This window comes from Ursus americanus, chromosome 4, assembly GCF_024610735.1.
Source record: "Ursus americanus isolate L20-20 chromosome 4, mUrsAme1.1.p, whole genome shotgun sequence".
NCBI classification, from domain to species: Eukaryota; Metazoa; Chordata; class Mammalia; order Carnivora; family Ursidae; genus Ursus; species Ursus americanus.
In genome coordinates, this window is record NC_142130.1 from 43,172,250 (window position 1) to 43,191,912 (window position 19,663).

General features: G+C 40.4%; 1 protein-coding gene across 1 annotated transcript in view; it reads right to left on the reverse strand.

Moving 5' to 3' along the window:
* The window catches only part of SIDT1 (SID1 transmembrane family member 1), a 90,907-nt gene that overhangs the window by 33,445 nt on the left and 37,799 nt on the right, over positions 1–19,663 (reverse strand). Inside the window, exons 4-9 of the mRNA XM_045785163.2 lie at positions 17,673–17,718; positions 13,619–13,720; positions 12,900–12,983; positions 11,064–11,151; positions 9,785–9,856; positions 9,272–9,365 (exon numbers count right to left, since the gene is read on the reverse strand). Of these exons, the coding sequence (XP_045641119.2) occupies positions 9,272–9,365; positions 9,785–9,856; positions 11,064–11,151; positions 12,900–12,983; positions 13,619–13,720; positions 17,673–17,718 (486 nt within the window). The remainder of the gene's footprint in view (positions 1–9,271; positions 9,366–9,784; positions 9,857–11,063; positions 11,152–12,899; positions 12,984–13,618; positions 13,721–17,672; positions 17,719–19,663) is intronic.

Here is a 19,663-nt window from a genome sequence, read left to right on the forward strand (position 1 = left end):
ACAGTGAAAACCTCAGCGTTTTACATTTGTTCCCCACAGACTCTGTTGCATATTTGTCTGCTAGGATCTCTTAAAAATGAGCCTTTGCATGTGGAGAAACTGGAACTCTGATACCTTGCTGGCGGGTCTGTAGAATGGTGTAGCTACTTTGGAAAATTCTTCCGCAGTTCCCCAGAAAGTTAAACATAGACTTATCCAATTCCACTCCTACGCATATATCTATGTACATAATTTCATTAATTTATTTTCAGATTCCTTTATTTTCAGATAATTCACACACCATAACCATCCTTTAATGTGCACATTTCAATGAATTTTATTATGTTCGCAAAACTGTGCAACCATCACTATTATCTGTTTCCAAAACATTTTCATCACCCCCCCAATTAAAAACCTATTAGCAGTCACTCCCCAACACCCTCTCCTATACATTTCTGACAACCACAAATCTATTTTTTGTCTCTATAAATTTGCCAATTCTGGAAGTTTCCTATAGCCCTACTATCTGTGGTCTTTTTTGTCTGGCTTCATTCATTAAACATAAGGCTTTCAAGGTTCATCCATGTGGTAGCATGAATCAATATGTCAGTCTTTTATGATGGAATAATGTTCCTTCATAAGGATACACCATGCTTAATTTATTTGTTCACACTTGATGGACACTGGGTTGTTTCCATGTTTTGGCTAGCATGAATAACACTGCTATGAGCATTTGTATACAGGTTTTTCTGTGGATATATGTATTAAATTCTTTTGGGTATACTTAGGTACAGAAGTGCTGGGTATGAGGTAACTCTATGTATTTTTTTTTTTCAAACTTTTCCACAGTAGCATTATACCAGGAACTATTTTACTTTCGTACTAGCATTGTATAAGGTTTCAATTTCTCCACATCTTTACCAACTCTTGCTGTTTTCCATTAAAAGAATATTATAGCCATCCTAGTGGATAAGGAGTGATATAGCTCATTGTTTTTTTGCTTTGCATTTCCCTGATGGCTGATGATGTTGAACATCTTTTCATATGCTTATTGGCCACTTGTATATCTTCTTTGGATAAATATCTATTCAAACCCTTTGCCCATCTTATTTATTTTTCTTTGTATCATTGGCTTATAGGAATTCTTCATATAGTGTGGATACTAGACTCTTAACAGATATATGAGTTGCAAACATTTTCTCCTGTTTTGTGTGCTGTATTTTCACTTCCTTGATAGGTCTTTTAAAAGTACAAAAGTTTCGGGGCACAGTTGGTTAAGTGCCTGACTCTTGGTTTCAGCTCAGGTCATGATCTCAGGATTGAGAGATGGAGCCCCATGTTGGGCTTCACACTCAGTGGGGAGTCTGTTTGAATTTCTTTCTCCTCCTTCCTCTGCCTCTCCTGCTTGTGCTCACTCTCTCTCTCTAAAATAAAATAAGTATATCTTAAAAAAAAAAAAAAGCACGGGGACACCTGGGTGGCTCAGTCGGTTAAGCATCTGCCTTCAGTTCAGGTCATGATCTCAGGGTCCTGGGATCGAGCCCTGCATTGGACTCCCTACTCAGCGGGGAGTCTGCTTCTCCCTCTCCCTCTGCCACTCCCCCTGCTTGTGCTCTCTCTCTCTCAAATAAATAAAATCTTTAAAAAATTTTTTATAAAAGCACAAAAGTTTTAATTTTGATGAAGTCTAACTTAGCTATTTTTTTTCTTTTGTTACTTGTGCTTCTGGTGTCCCATCTAAGAAACTATTGCCTACTCCAGGGTAACAAAAGATTTACACCTATGTTTTCTTCTAAGAGTTTTATAGATTTAGCTCTTATATTTAGATCTTTGATCTGAGTTAATTTTTTAAAAAGATTTTATTTTTTAAGTAATCTCTATACCCAGGGTGGGCCTTGAACTCATGACCCAGAGATTGAGTCACGTGCTCTTCTGATTGAGCCAGCCAGGCACCCCTTGAGTTAATATTTTCATAGAGTGTAAGGTAGGGGTAAAACTTTGTTCTTTTTCAGGTTGATACCCAGTTCTCTCAACAACATTTGTTGAAAAGAATATCCTTTCTCCATTGAATTGTCAATGGTACCCTTGACAAAAATAGGATCATAAGTGTAAAGGCTTATTTATGATCTCTCAATTCTATTCCATTGATTTATATGTCTTTCCATATGTCAGTGCCAGAGTTTTGATTATGTAGCTTTGTAGTAAGTTTTTTTTTTTTAAGATTTTGTTTATTTATTCGACAGAGATAGAGACAGCCAGCGAGAGAGGGAACACAAGCAGGGGGAGTGGGAGAGGAAGAAGCAGGCTCATAGCGGAGGAGCCTGATGTGGGGCTCGATTCCATAACGCCGGGATCACGCCCTGAGCCGAAGGCAGACGCTTAACCGCTGTGCCACCCAGGCGCCCCTGTAGTAAGTTTTGATGAGAGGAAGTGTGAGACCTCCAGTTTTGTTCTTTTTTTTTTTTTTGTCATTAGTATTTTACCTATTCTGGGTCCTTTGCATTTCCATATGAATTTTAGGATCAGTTTGTCCATTTCTGTAAGAAAGTCAGCTGGGACTTTGATAGGGACTGTTCTGAATCTGGAGATCAATTTGGGGAGTATTGCCCAATGTATTTTAGTGTCTGTTGCTGCTGTAACAAGTTACCACAAACTTAGTGGCTTAGAATGATACAAATTTATTATCTTACAGTTCTGGAGGTCAGAATTCCAAAATGTGTCTTATGCAGCTAAAATCAAGGTGTCAAGCAGGGCTGTATTCCTTCTAGAGGCTCCCAGGGGACTACCCTTTTCCTTGCCTTGTCTAGCTCCTAAAGGCTGCCTGTATTCCTTGACTCATGGCCCTTCCTCTGCCTTCAAAGTGCCCTGCCCCAACCTCTGCTTCCATCATCACATCTCCTCCTTCTGCCTTTGACCCTCTTGCCTCCCTCTAACAAGGACCCTCGTGATTAGATACTTCCCGCATGGATAATCCAGAACAATCTCTATACTTTTATCACATCTGTAAAATCTCTTTTTGCCATGTAAAGTAACATGTTCACAGATTCTGGATAATAGGCTGTGGACATCTTCTGGGGGCCATTATTTTACTACACCATCTTAATAATATTCAGTCATCCAAACCATGAACATGGGCTATCTTTCCATTTTTTAGGTCCTCTTTAAGTTCTTTCAAGGATGTTTTGTCATTTTCAGTGTACAAATCTTATATTTAATTTGCTAAATTTATTCTTAAGTATTTTATTATTTAAAAAAATTTTTTTAAAAATTATGTTAGAGAGAAAGAACAAGCAGAGTGGGGAGGGGCAGAGGGAGAGAGAGAATCCCCTTCCCCCCCGTGGGGCTCAATCCCAGGACCCTGAGATCATGACCTCAGCCAAAACCAAGAGTCAGACACTCAACTGACTGAGTCACCCTGGTGCCCCAAGTATTTTATTATTTTTGATACTATTGAAAATGGAATTGTTTTCTTAATTTTATGCTTGGATTGTTCATTGCTAGTGTATAGAAATACAATTGATTTTTGTATATTGATCTCGTATCCTGTAGTATCAATGAACTCAGTTTCTTTTTGGAGGTGATGAAAATTAAATAGTGGTAATGGTTGTTGCAACAGTGAATATACTAAAAAACCATTGAACTGTATACTTTAAAAGTGTGAATTTTATGATCTGTGAATTATGTCTCAGTAAAGCTATTACTAAAAAAAGCCAGGTATATCATTTGGGAATGTCTGTCAAACACTGAAATATGAATTACTGTCTTATGTCAAATGAGCCTCTCTTTTGGATGTGAGATTGGAGTCAGGGAGGAGGAAAGTTAGGTGCTAGATGGGCTTGTGTTTTGGTACATGCTCTTATTTACTTTCAGATGGCAAATCTAGAAGTTGCATACTCCAGATCCTGGCTTGTTTGGTGGAAGAACTTGTCTTCATACCTCTTTTGTTCCTATATACAGCAAACTCATCCCTGCCTCAGGGCCTTTGCTATTTTTCTCTGTCTGGGCCACTCTCTCCCCACATCCTCACATGGCTGGCTCTTTCTTGCTATTGCTATTAAAGTCTTGCTTCTGAGAGATCTTCCTTGCTGAACAAATCAAATCTAAAGTAGCTTCCCCAATTCAGTCATTCTCTGTCACACTACGGTGTTGTTGTTTTTTTCTCCTGTCACTAGCTGAAATTATTTGCTTTATTAATTGCTTGCTTGCTTATGAGTTTCTCCTTTGTACAGGAGATCTAGAGCAGGGATCTAGACTGTCTTGTTCACCACTGCATCCCTAAACTCTGGGACAAAACCAGGCACATAGGAAATGATAACTAAATATTTGTTGAATGAACAAAGCATATTATTAAGGAGAGTAATTACAATTTGGCCCAACTGGTCTAGCTGGCAAATGAGGCTCTGGCAAAGTCTCTTTTTTTCAAAAAAAAATTAAGTTTAAAATTTGAATTCCAGTATAGTTAATGTACAATGTTATATTAATTCCAGGTGTACAATATAGTGATTCAACAATTCTATACATCACCCAATGCTCATCATGGTACGTGCGCTCTTTAATACCCTTCACCTGTTTCACCCATCCCCCCCCCACCTTCCCTCTGGTAACCCTGTTTGTTCTCTATAGTTAAGAGTCTGTTTCTTGGTTTGTCTGTCTTTCTGCCCACCCCCTCCCTTGCTCATTGTTTTGTTTCTTAGATTCCACACACGAGTGAATTCTTACGGTCTTTCTCTGACTGATTTATTTCACTAAGCATAATACTCTTTAATTAATGCTATTGTACTTTGTGGGTAAATACCCAGTGGTGCAATTACTGGATCGTAGGGCAGTTCTATTTTTAACTTCTTGAGGAAACTCCATACTGTTTTCCACAGTGGCTGCACCAGTTTGCATTCCCACCAACAGTGCATGGGGGTTCTTTTTCTCCACATCTTTGCCAACGCTTGTTGAAGTCCCTTTTTAAAACAATCCTAGTGATATTAACTGGCAAGCAATTATATGGGCTCATAAAGATGATGTATTTGTACTAACAGGCTGTACCCACATTCGCCGTCGGTTTGGGAGCTGACAAAATTCTTCAGCAGAGGAGTTAAATGATTTAGAAAGCTAGGTGAAGGCAGGCAGTATTCCGTGAGCAAAGGAGAAAATAGTAAATGAGAACTATGCCAGATTGATTACAAAATGGCTACACCCCCTCTTGTATTCAGCTCCTTAAATCAAAAGGTGGGGTCTGTCTCTTCACCTCTTGAATCTAGACTGGCCTCCTGACTTGTTTTGACTAAGAGGAAGGAGAAGTGATATCATGCCACTGCTGAACCTACGTCTTAAGGAGGCCTTGCACCTTCTGCTATCTCTCTTGGAGAGACAAGCAACCAGGGCCAGGCTGCTGGAATTTGCGAGACCAAGCGCAGCTGAGGCTGGTCTAGAAGAGCCCGCTCCTAGCTGACCTGCCAGGTGACTGCACTCTGACCGCACCCAACCGAGATCGCTGAGCCCAGTCTGGATTAGCAGCAGTATCTGGCTGACCCGGAGATTTGTAAGTAAACTTAAATATTTACTGCTGTATGCCATTGGAGTTTTTATGGTTGATTTTCAGGCAGCATTATCGTGGCCGTAAATAACCAATACAAGAATCAAGGGAAGGATGGCTACTCTCAGGATCGTGCAGTTTGAACTCAGTCTCTGGCAGGGTGTTTGGGAGAAGTGAGTAAGAGACCATGCACCCGGTGTTCGGCCCAGAGTCTGCACATTTATTGGAGTGGCTCCTTAAATACTCATTGAATGGATTGTGGCTGGGAATGGGATGGGAATGGAGTTTAGGTTCAAGTCAGTACAGCTAATACTTTGGATTCTCAGCTCCCTAAGCGCAGGGGCCTTGTCTCTTATCCGTGTTTCATCCTGATTTCATAGCACGTACTGCAAACCCCAGATGTATTAGTAATAAAGTACAGGGAACTCACCAAGCAAATGGCATTATGCTCCACGACTAGCTTCATTTGTTATTTCTGCTCAGTTCAATGAGGGAAGAGGTCTGTTAGAATTTTCCCTCAGTCTGTCCTCTTATTAAGAATGCCAAACAGTTCTTATGTCTCCAGATTTCTATTTTCAGTTTCTCTATATTTGGAAAGAATCTATGCTTGTGCAATTGACTGTAGCAAAATAATCTGGCAGCCAGAGGTTTCAACAGAGCTTTATAGCACAACTTTCAAAAACTGTGCTTGCTTCTATAGGCTGAATGACAACTCTAGGGAGATTGATACCCAGCTCTTAATTTTTTGTCTGTTTGTATGTTGATTATGCATGCTAGTTAACTAAAGAGGTAAAGTCCTATTTTCTAAAATTTAAATCATCAGGAGTAGAGACAGTCTTCCTAAGAGCGGCAGAAGAGATGAACTTCTTCCGTGATCTTGGAGCTCATCTGAGTCAAAATTGACAGCTTTTTTGCATCCTTTTCCAGTCGCATCCATGCTGGGGTGCCAGACTTTTGGTTTGGCCTCCCTGATCAGGACTGCCCTCCCTCACCTGCCCTGACCACTCCAGACCCATCTTGACCAGCCTGCTTAAGAGGTAAGGCTCTGGAGCCAGGCTGCCTGGAAATCCAGACAAATCCCAGCTTCCTCGTTTGCTGGCTATGAATTTTTGGTCAAACTCCTTCACATCTCATGCCTCAATTTCCTTAACCATCAAGTGGTGATAATACCAGTCTTCACTGTAGGGCGTTAGATGAGATAATTTGCTCAGAGGGCTCAGCATGGTGCCTATAAATGTCAAGCATTATGATCTAATAAATTAAGTGGGCTGATAATCAGTTAATGTATATACTTTCCAGATATATTTGCCTATACACTGGATTTTTTTTAACTTTTATTAGAAAATGACTCCAAATGTACAGAGAAGTTGTAAAAATAAGATAAAATAGGGGCGCCTGGGTGGCACAGCGGTTAAGCGTCTGCCTTCGGCTCAGGGCGTGATCCCGGCGTTCTGGGATCAAGCCCCACATCAGGCTTCTCCGCTATGAGCCTGCTTCTTCCTCTCCCACTCCCCCTGCTTGTGTTCCCTCTCTCACTGGCTGTCTCTATCTCTGTCGAATAAATAAATAAAATCTTTAAAAAAAAATATATAAAATATAAAACAGCCATATACCCTTTACTTAGATTCACTTATTGTTAGTTAACATATATATACATATACACACATAAAAATATATATATATAATTTTTTGAACCATTTGAAAGTTAGTTGCTTATGTCATGAACTGTTATTCCTAAGTATTTCCATTCTTTTAAAGCAAGCTCTATGCCCAACACGGGGCTCAAACTTACGACCCTGAGATCGAGAGTCACATGCTTTACTGACTGAGCCAGCCAGGCGCCCTAAATACTTCCAAAGAATAAAGATATTGTAATATTCTCTTACCTAACCACAGTATCGTCAAATTCAGCAAACTTAACATCAATACGATACTCTCACCTAATCTGTCTGTATTACAATTTTGTTAACTGATCCAATAATGTCCCTTGTAGTGTATTCTTCTTCTAGCAAACGATCCAATCTGAGACCAGGTTGCCCATATCTCTTTCGTTTCCTTCAATCTGGACCATTTCTATGGCCTTCCTTTGTCTTTGAAGATGTATTCTAATAGAATGTTTGTCATTTGAGTTAGTTCAATTTTTCCTCCTGATTATATTCAAAATACGCATCTCTAGCTGGAATATTGCATACGTGGTGCTATCTCCTCACGGTGTCCCACGGGGAGGCACACAGGGTCCATCTTCCCCTCGCTCACGTTAGTTTTGATCGCCCAGCCAATCCTAGTCTGAGTTTCCATTGTACTGTTGCTGTTTCCCTTACAACTAGGAAGCAAATCATGAGGATGTACTTTATGGCAGTGCAATAGTACCTTGATTCTCATCAGATTTCCCTCTTAGTTTAGTATCCACTGATGATTCTTAATCTATGCAAAATGATGATCTTCCAACTCCAGCACTCCTTCCATATTTTCCAGTCAGCTTTTGGCATTCTGATGGGGGCAAGAGTCCTTCCTTACACTGTCAGCATTTGCTAAGGGCTCCCTTCCCTAATGTGTATCTGTTTTAGTGACTTTGGATTTGTATCTGGAGGTAGTTAGGTCCTTCCACCCTCCTTCCCTTTCCTTCCTTCCTTCCTTCCTTCCTTCCTTCCTTCCTTCCTTCCTTCTTTCCTTCCTTCCTTCCTTCCTTCCTTCCTTCCTTCCTTCCTTAACTTGGTTTCACGAATTTCTATTTTTCTCATGGGTTTATAAATTTATTATTCTTAATTATTTTGATGCTCAAATTGTGCCAGATAGAGCCAGTGGTAGTCCCAGGATTTTAAAATTCAGTTTCTCAACTGAAAATGTAAAGGTCACAAAGGGAGTTATTTTTTGAATCAGAGATAGGCCTGTATCACCGGGACAGCTGTGTTGTTGTGGTAGCCGTGAAGTTTTTCCTACAGATGCTGTGAACTTGCCCAGTGGTCTGAAAACTGTGCTGAAACTCTGCTTGTTTTCTTTACATGTTCAAGACGGGAAAGAACATTTGTTTATTGTAGGCCTTCTGCCATTCTTTTGTAGTTGTTTCACAGAGACCACGACAAAGTACGGAATTCTCAGGTTTGGGCCTGCTCAGAGATGCAAGGAGAAACTGGGACCCTTTTTATTATGGGCTCCAAACGCTTGGGAAGGGAAATTGCCTTAGTCAAATTACAGTACAAACATCGCCTTTTTTTCTCTTAAGGGACCTTTTACTGGAAAATTGATGCTACAGGAGTAACAGAGCAGATGGTAATTCAGTATCAAAGCACATCACTCCTGCTATTTATTATACCTCAAGATTTATTTCCGGCATTAATTTATTTGTTGATGGAATATTTGAAGCTACTAATGGAATATTTAATATGTTTCTCCATATTAGGAAGAACTCATCATTTCCTATATTTCACAGGATTTACAGGATTTTCTGGTCCAAAAAAATACCCACGCTGTCCTTCTGTTGAGGTTTTTATTAACTATGAAAAGAACTAACACTCTATCAGCTCTTATTCTGTGTAGGACGCTGACGTAAACACTGCAGTTATACAATTCTAGGAAGGAAAGCATGATCTCATTTTGATGAGTAGGAAACTGAAGCTCAGAGAGGTTAAGGAACTAGCCCAAGGTCACACAGTTGGTGGTTGAGGTAGAGCTGCATCCGGTCAATATGGCTCTAAAGCCTAATGCTCTAATCCCTATGCAGAGACAGGCAAAGGGGGTTAACATGTCTTGATACCCTTGACCTACCTGATATAATGAACAAACGCAATAAGCAGGCATCCCAAGTAGAAGGAGAAGAAAATGAGGGAACTGAGAAGGATGGATTTCACATAAACAGATCCTGATGGAAGAGAAACAACTTTGGTCAGGGTCTCCTCAGGAGAAAAGAGGACCATGTTTGGGACAGGACAATTTCAAGGGCCCATCTCCATCACACCCATTCTGAAATCCAAATATATTTCCATTCAAAGCAGCAAAGCTGCTGGAGGTTACCCAGACATTATCCACAAATAGTCACCTTTCACAGTCACGAGTTCCCAGTGGAAGCTAGGAAGGGACTTCCTGTATACAACTTAACAACTGAGTTCCCTCTCTTTTTGGAGAGATTTAGCAAAATGCTTTGATTCTCTCTTCTGTCTCTAAGGTAAATATCAGTTTTCTTATGATGTTTCTCTGGAAGGATGACATTAGCATTGATGTATATGATAGACTTCCTGACATAGGAATCTTTCTCCATAGAATCCTAGAGCCAATACCGACCTTTAATGGAAGGAACAATGGTCACTTTAAGGTTCTTTGTTCGTTGTAGATTCCAGGTTTGGTTCTCCTTTTCTGGTAAAAAAAAAAAAGAAAAAGAAAAAAAAAAGAAGTCACAATAGATCAGATACTTGGTTCGTGGACTCTCATCTGAACAACTGTTCAAAAACTGTCTGCAATTAGCTCTGGTTGTTGAATTTTCTTGTAGCAAGAACTAGAGGAAAATCTAACCCCCAAAGCTGCAAACCATCTAACACCCCTTTGGGCTAAACCTTCGATCTGGCCTTTGCTTGGGTGCATTTTGGTAGTATTGAAGCAGTGAGACTGCAGCCCCCCTTCTTGAGTGAAGAAGTTTCGACTCATCCTCCGCTATCCATGTGGCTCAGCGTGCTACAGACATCTGAAGAAAACAGCTACAAAAATAAAAGCTGTCTCGTCTTTTGGTTTGCATTATTCCAGCCAGTGAAAATTTGTTTTTTGTTGTATAGTCATAAAAGGACTTGTAGTTTACCAAGGAACAATGGACACTGGCAAAACTCTAGACTATATAATTAAGAGATCAAAGAATACATAAACAGAGATTTCACCTACATGGCAAGAGAATCATGTTATATTCAACAGTAAACACCCTCTGTGTTGATCACATGTGGCTCTTCAGCTGCTGGGGGTCTGTGTTTTCGATCAACAGCCTATTCCATTCCCACAGTAGTTCCTAGGTAGTTACCCATAACCATTTGTACTATGCCTAAGGGCTCACACAATCCCTGTCATTGGCATAAATTGTCCCACTTCGCTTTCTTACCATCTTGCCAGGTATAATTTTGGCAACTGAAACGGAGAGCTCTGAATTTTCCCTGTACATCCTTGTGGAAGTGATGACTACTGATAAATGCAATGGCTCATTACTGCTGGCTACCAAACCGATCTTAGAAAGCAGACCTTGACGTGCTGCATAAAATTATTAGTTCATAACAGCAAATATTTGTTGAGTGAAAGGCCGCCTGAGTGAATATACCTCACGTGGTCTGAGGGAGCAGAAGACTTTGAAAAGATGTGGTGCACAAAGTGACATTTGTAGTATCAACGATAGATTTAGATTGAGAATTTTCTTCTTTGCATTGTTTTTTTCAAAGATCTCTCAGACTGCCTCGCAAAGTTACTGCTCATGACCCTCCGTGAGAACTAGAGATGGTAGTAAGGGGCCACTGTGAGCGTTTGGCTTCCCTTCTCTTCCATTTCATCAGGTTTTTCTAAGTAGCAAGCATTCCTCAGCATCTCTTACCCTGGATGAAGAAAGATCCCCCACAGGCATAATCTTCGGGCTTTATCACAAACACCACGAAGAACTGCTCGCCTGGAAAATCCTTCTTCTGCATAAGACACAACAACTTGTGATAGCAAGAAAGGGTAGCAAAACGGGAGAAAGTCCATGGTGGTGGGGGTGGGAGCAGGAAAAGAGGAAAGAGAAGAAAAGTGAAGTTCACCCCCGCCCCCTAATTTCTTAGAAAGAACCTTCAGATACCCATGATTTACTCCAGATTTTATCCACAATAAAATAATTGTTACATACAAAAAATTCAAGTAAATAGATACACTATTCTAATTTTAATCTGTCTTGTGTCCACTTAGGTGCTTAGAACTGTAATAGGTCCTGTGTAAAAAATATGTCAATAGCCTATGTTTAATGATTAATACTTGTATATTATGTTTCTAAAATCAGTATAGTTTAGAGTGTTTTAGGTTCACTATATTCAGTTTTTATTATTTAAAAATCTAATGATGGGGCGCCTGGGTGGCTCAGTTGGTTAAGCGGCTGCTTTTGGTTCAGGTCATGATCTCAGGGTCCTGGATCCAGCCTGAGGCTGCTCCCTGTTCAGCAGGGAGTCTGCTTCTCCCTCTGCCCTCTGCCCTCTGCCCTTCCCATCCCCTGCACCGCACCCCTTCCCACCGCTCGTGCTCTCTTTGTCTCAAATAAATTAATAAAATCTTTAAAAATAAAAAAACTAATGATAAATGACTTCCTTTAAAGTCACATAGCCACAGTTAAATAATTTAGGCTAGGGATGCGAAAATTTCAGTGAGGACACCTGAGTTATAGTCCTGGCTTTAACTTTCTCTAAGTGTGCTTCTCTGTGTCCCAGTCTCCTTACTCATGAGTGAACAAGAACAGATATTGGGCATATCAAAACTGAGGCACTAGGAAATTAAAGCCTAATAGGACTTTTTACATTTAATAGCTAAATTATAATTAACCTCTCTTCATTCTTTGTTATTCAGTAAACAGCATCACCTAATCCTGAAGAGCAGACCAAGTTGTAAGTAACTTAAGTAAATACCACCCGAAAGGCAAAGACAGAATCTCTTTGAAAATCTACTGATATATGTTCATTTTTGCTACAAAACTGCCATTGAAATAATAATTTAATTACAAATTACGAAAGGGCAAACCTCTATACACATGTGGTCTATATTCCTTTGAACTTGTCAATTCTGTCCAGAATGGAAGTCCTCTTTTGGTTACTGTTACAGGTATACAGAGTGTTAGAATATGTTCAATTCCTTTAAATAGATTGAACTTCACACTAAATTGGCATCCCCCAATGAGGAGATTGGCACCTTGCCGTACCTCTCTAAGCAATCTGTCAGATATGTGTCCCACTGCATCATGGGTTCCCAAGACTTCCCAAGGGGAAGGGGACAGAGTAGCATTGTCCACCATGGCCTGGGCTTTGATCTCAGGAGTAACGATCTTTATTTTATTTTATTAATTAATTAATTTATAATTTTATTTATTTGAGAGAGAGAGTGAGAGAGAGAGAGAGCACGAGTGTGGGTTGGGAGGAGTAGAGGAAGAGGGAGAAGGAGCAGACTCCCTGCTGAGCAGGGAGTCCACTGCTGGGCTCGATCCCAGGACCCCAAGATTATGACCTGAGCCAAAGGCAGATGCTTAACTGACTGAGGCACCCAGGTACCCCACAGTCCTTATTTTAAAACCAAAAGAAAGAGATCCAAGGCACACAGTGAATCATGATATCTTCTGGATGCTGGTCCAACAGGCAACCTGACTATAAACTGTGTATTGTCACTGACAACAGTGACTACAGAAGTGATGTCTCACCTGCAGTGTGATGGCAGCTTTCTTGGTCATGGACTGATAGACACCGTTAAATTCCACATTGTGGTCGAGATCATACACTGGGCACTGTAATGTGCATGAAGGATAAAAAAGAAAGCATCACTAAAGCCATACTACACACACCACACGTTCTGCCTGGATCGCAGAGCAAGGGGTTCCTTACCAAGCCAGAAGCCAGGAGAAGTTTTCTCCAAGAAAAGTCACAAAACAGTCCTGCTAAAACTTGGTGCCTTGTCTTCTAAAGTCCTCCAAAGTGTCCTCTAAAGGTCACTTTATATCAAAGAGAACTGAAAAGATTGTCTTAAAGTGTATAACACCTTTCCCATTTTTTATTAACACATTATGAGACAGAAAGGGCCTATGGTTACAATAAAAATTTAAAGCCTAGAATAAACGGTAGGTTGCTACGTTTCCTGTGCAGCCCACGATTTGGTCTTCCATATTCTTTGTGATGATTCTTCCTTCCTTCCCCCCTTCCTTCCTTCGTTTATTTTGGTGAGGAGTCAACTATTCTCTATCTCCTCAAATCAGTGTCTCCAAACAGATTATCCACTGTGTGCACAAGATACTGTTTTTATTATTTAGCAGTTTTGCAGGAAATACAGAGTAAGAGGATGACACGGTCCCCACCCTCCTCTTTCATTTATCCTGGGACAATATAATGCTCCATATTGAAAGGTTGACAAGTTATTAAGACTCACCATGATATTCTGGACGGAGACAACAGAACATGGATAAGCCATTTCAGACCTGACTTTAATAATAACTGAGTCCACATCATCAGGAAACTTGTATAGAAAATACTGAGAATAAAAAAAAGAAAGAAAAGATTTGTTAATATTAAGAAATGTTTACAGTTATGAACTCAAACTGGTTTTACATGAATAGGATTGTTTCCTCTGATACTAGGCACAAAGTTCAGATGTAAATCTCCATTAATTCAGTCAGCCATTCATCTCACACATATGGGGCAACTGCTGTGTGCAGGGCTCTAGGCTCCAGGCTATCAGGCATACAGCAGTGAACAAAACAAGGTAGCCATTTCAGACAATACTATCGTTTCATTTGCTAGCATTTCTTTCTCAACTAAACTTTCCTGCACTTCATTCCAGTTTCTGCTTACGAAGATCCCTCCCACGCTTTGAACTAGGGATATTCAAGATGTAACATGAGACAACATTTACTTCTATGTGATCATTTTGAAATAGGAAACTCCACTTTGAAAAGCAGATAAGCCCGTTCTTCAAGTTTCTTAACAACCTTCCCATAGCCAAGAATTCTCACTAGACCTACCCTGCCCCTAGACTTCTTGCTAAAGAATGTTTCCTGGCTGGAATATAGCAAGACAACATTTCCATTCAAAGATCAGCCATTACTTCTAGCCCTCTGAAATATGTTCACAATTTTGAGCAGGCTGAGATAGCTTTAAAATTATTTCTCAGGTATTATCAGAATCAGGAAGCATTTATAAGAGACAGAAGTTACACCATTTACCTAGATTAGATTATGAACCCACTGTTTATTAACCCCGAGTTTTAAATATGTTGCTAATAAATGAAGAAAGGGACTTCTGTCTAATAATTATAAATGTGGTAACTGGTTGAGAAGCTTGATGTTAGGATTTTGAGGATACCAATCAAAACAACCCCAACATCCTAGGGCTCTAATAAATCTATCAGTTTAAAGGAGAGGCAAGGGGTTCTCGGGTGGCTCAGTCCTTAAGTGTCTGCCTTCGGCTCAGGGCGTGATCCTGGCATTTTGGGATCGAGCCCCGCATCAGGCTTCTCTGCTAGGAGCCTGCTTCTTCCTCTCCCACTCCCCCTGCTTGTGTTCCCTCTCTCACTGCCTCTCTCTCTCTCTGTCAAATAAATAAAATCTTTAAAAAAAATAAAAAAATAAAGGAGAGGCAAAGCATGTTAAAACTTAATTTTGTATTCCACCATCCTCTTTACTAACCTTATACTGAGAACCAGAGCAATAAAAATAGAATGTTGTCCAGTAATCCAAAGCCTTCTGATGGGGAAAAAAATAACCTCAAGATTAAGGAGTGTCATTAACGCTGCTGTTTGGAAGTCTGCTCATGCCTTGTAACAGATGGCAACACTCCCAAGAGCCCACTTCATTTTGACCTTTCATTTGGGAGCTTGATTCAAATACATGTAATACAGGGCTCTTCCAAACGTAAATGCTCTGGAATTCTCAAGAGGTATTTTTCGTTCTTAGGGAAGCCAAACTTTGTAACTCGAGAGCATTACTGTGATCACCATTAGCAATAATGGGTATCATATACATTCCTATATATTTTAGGAGTTGATTTTGTGCGAAAATTAGATAGCTACTGAAGCTTTATCTATATGCCAAAATATTATCATCTTCTTTATCTCTAAATTACCATCAACCCCAAATAAGTGGTTTTGACCCTTGCCTAGATGGATAATCTACTTTTATCAGAAAGAAGCAAATGACAAGTACCGAAAGCAATGGCTGGAATTTAGGCCAGAAATCACCATCTTGGGTCCTCACTACCTACTTAGTTTCTGTAACCTGCTTCTATCTGATAATCGAGGTTCTGTGAGAATGTACAATAGTTTGGGTAAGTTTATATAAATAGCAAATCTTTCCTACAATTGAAGAGGATTTGAATTTAGGCCAGAATAGGAACAGTTAATAGTAAAGTCAAACTTTCAAAGATATCTAAGAAGTTCTGTTTTGTTTTGTTTCATTAGTTTGTTCTAAGGATGTTTTACTCTACTTTGAGATTTATATGCAAACTACTTAGACTTTCATATTTATGTGCCTTTTTAAAAATAAAAAGAAGCCATCATATATAGTCATCACGGATTTTCTACAAACCGGAAGTACACTTCAGCATTCAGTTAGTGACCATATTTAGCAGAGCCCTGGAGAGCACTATTAGACTAGACTCTTTCTGTAGTTGGGGTGTAAGTTTTTTCCTCCTAAAAAGGCAGGATATCTCCCATTGCACCTAGCCACTAGTGCTTTCAAATGTATTTTTTTTAAATTTAAAATCGATTAATTGACATATAATGTATTATCAGCTTCAGAGGTAGGGTTTAGTGATTCATGTAGTTACATGTAACACCCAGGGCTCATTACATCAAGTGCCCTCCTTAATGCCCATCACCCAGTGACCCCATCCCCCCACCCACCTCCCCTCCAGCAACCCTCAGTTTGTTTCCTAGAGTTAAGAGTCTCTTAGGGTTTGTCTTCCTCTCTGATTTCAATTATTTCATGAATTAAGTGGCCGGGAAATGTTGAGGGCAATAGATTGTGGCCCTGTAGTCCTCTTTAGTCACTGGGTGGCAGTATTTATGCACGGTGGGGGCTTTCACTGATGTAGCTCTCTAAAGATGTGTGGGAGTTGGCTCATACAGGTTTGGAGAACTGATTGTGCACATCTCTTCCCAACTCTGTATCCAAAGACATCATGTTGGCCGCTTGAGATTGGCCATTATAGAGGTATTTTCACCACAGAAATGGGCAAATGCTACAAATCAGGAGTTTCTCTCTGGGAACTGGTTATTAAATATTTACCAGCACAAAAATGCTTGTAATAGCAAAGAAAGACAATTATCATATGGTTTCACTCATTTGTGGAACATAAGGAATAGCAGGGAGATCGGTAGGAGAAGGAAGGGAAGAATGAAGGGGGGGTAAACAGAAGGGGGAATGAACCACAAGAGACTATGGACTCTGGGAAACAAACTGAGGGCTTTGGAGGGGCAGGGGGTGAGGGACTGGGATAGGCTGGTGATGGGTATTAAGGAGGGCACATATTGCATGGAGCACTGGGTGTTATACGCAAACAATGAATCATGGAACACTACATCAAAAACTGAGGATGTACAGTATGGCGACTAACATATCATAATAAAAAAATAGATTTACACAAGTTTCCCTATATTATGTCAATCCCAGTTTTAGCATAAAAAAAAACCAAAAAATTAGGTAGCCATGTATGACCTAAGCTGTATTACAGCCTGCAAAAGATTTACAAAAAATATCAGGACATTAAAAAAATCTGTTATAAACTGGCTATTGCATAGACTTCACTCTTTCAGAAGCTATGAAAGAAAGAGGGAAGGGAGCTAGAAGAGTCAACAGAAAAGCAGCTTAAATCAAAGTTTTCAAGTATTTATTCCATTTACGATTATGGTTTAATGGAGAGCACAGAACAAATATCTAGTTCTTCTCATGTCAGCATTCTTTATGACATCCTCTCTTTATGACAGGAATAACTAATTTATTTTACCCATAACACTGTAGAAATCAAAGTCTGTCTTATTCTTATTGCATTTCTAGGTCAATTAATTATTTGCATACCTGTATTGAGTTTGACCCTTCACTCCCTGCCCCCCCCCCCAGCACCCATTCTGATTACAAGGTCCACGAGGGCAGAAGCTGCACCTCTTTCTTCCTCACCTCCTATTTCCAGCACCTAGTACAGTCTAATACTCTCCTTGGTGCATAACAGGCACACAATTTGCTAAAAGATGAGCCAAGGAACATCTGCCAACAGATGTCATGCCTCCCATTTCACACCAATTAAAGTGATAAGATTAAATGTTGTGTCTAAAATCCCAGTAATATGAACAACATGCCAAAAATGCAAATATATCTCAAGTTGTGAAAAGCCTAGGGCAACACCACATGCTGACTCTACCCATTCCCATAGCTTTTTGGGAGGTATGGTCAACAGGTAGGATCACGATAACCTTGGAACCCTTCACTTACCTGAGGTTGAGAGGGGCTGGCAGTGAAGTGAAAGGCAACATTTGTCCTGAGAAATGTAAGTGGGAGAGGGAAAGGGGGAAAAGTGAGAGAGAAGCTAAGTTAGCAAAAGCAAAAATGATTTATGTGAAAGAAAACCATCCTAAAGTCGATGCAAGGAAAGCCTGACCCTTTGTGAAAGGAGTTCTGGTCCCATCAAACTGACAAAGTAAACTACATGAAGATTTGGTTTCAATTCTCAAGAATGATCAAATTGGGGAGGGATCAATTTTATGTCTTTCTGTACCCATGACGTCAGACCTATAAAAGTAACTACTTTGCTTTTGCAGACACTTTTGCCTTTGGATTCTCTTAAGGTTTTGCAATCAAGTGCAGAGTTTAGGTGTCAGAAGTGGGCTGAAAGAGAGAGGAAAAGAAGGCTTGAGGTCTTTTTGGATAATGTAGGTAGCACTTCAAAATAATTTGGATGTATCCATGGCAAAAGATCATTATGTTAAATGTGGTGAATACATCATCACCATAGGAGGGGCCCTGGGGCTAGAAACATACTCTTCTGGCCCCCAAGCACTTCTCCAGTTGCCTGCCACACCAGCTAAAGTCCCTGTCCAAGACTGTCCTCTTCAGGTTACACATTGCCTTCTAAGGCCATCCTCTAAAATGCCAATACCACCAGAAGAATATAATGAAGCGGTTTTCTCTCCAGTTAGTAGTTTACTGTGAACTATTTTATTAGCTCTTTTTGTTCTTCTGTGAAGGACAGCAGCAATCCAGCACCGAGGAAAGGAGAGTGTGAGGAGCACGTGGGAAGCATGCACTTGTAGCAGAAAGTGCTGCGTGGCCTGAACACATGTGAAACAGGTTAAGAAGCTGGAAAACACAAAGACAAATTGGCCTTCTCTATAGTTTTGTAAGGGCTGTTGTTAGCCTTCTGCACTTTCTGGCTCCTGCTTCATCTTGAGCTGCGAAGATCGCTCACACAAGCCCACTGCATTCTTGAAGCTGGCAGCTGGGGAATATCCTGCCCCCACCCCTCCAATCTGGCCTGCATTTCAGGGAACCTGAACTTGAGCTTGTCCTGGGGTCCCTTCCCAGCTTCATCCCTTGCTGCTCTGTAAAGAGTCTTTCTCTCCACTGCGAATTTTCCTTTCATAAACGTTAAAACAGTTTTTTAAAAACTTTACTGAAGATTCCTTTATGAAGGACATTGTCAAAACATTTAACAAGTTTATAATTGGAGGCGTCGTTTAGAAGTCATCAAACTCAAGCGCTATTTCTAAATTTAATGACCAACAATTTTAGGCTGTTGGCAGACTGGGCGCAGAATTTAGCAACGGGTGCAATTTTTTATGTAGCTACTCCCAACAGAAATGATCCGTGTCAAGGATTGCTTCTGTTGAAGCACAGTTTGAAAACTTGTGGCCCGAAGTCGGCTCAAGAAGCCAAAGTCAGTGTCAAGCCCAGTTGTGTGTTGACTCCCGAGATTCCCCGGCCAGAGTCAGGACCCCGTGCTCTGTGTGGCCCGGTGGCTCCCTCACAGCAGTGTCGCGTCATCTGCTGTTACTAGGGCAACACAGGGCCTCAGTTCTGTTCAGTTGCCAGGTCAGGGGAAAGAAAAAGACACTGATTTTCTTGGCTAGCAACAGACAGCAGGAGATTTCCAGATGCAACCAGTTTTCTTTGGCCAGAAATTTCTTTTGTACACTCCTCTATCATTTGAATTCCAGTGGTAATACTGAAAGTATAGGCATCAATATGATTTTTGTTCCTTCTTCTTTACATTTTCTCTACCGGTATAATACACAGAAACTTCAAAACCATCATTTTCTTTAAGACGATCACATTTAAGCCCTCTCTTTCTCACAGAGTCAACCGTGTACGCAAAGTACACATTGAGTCTGTTGCAGATGAAACATTTTGCTTCCTTCCCGAGGGCCCTGCCACAGGTCGGGCAAGGTTGATTTCACCCAGAGTGCTGAAGCTACAGAACAAAGCTA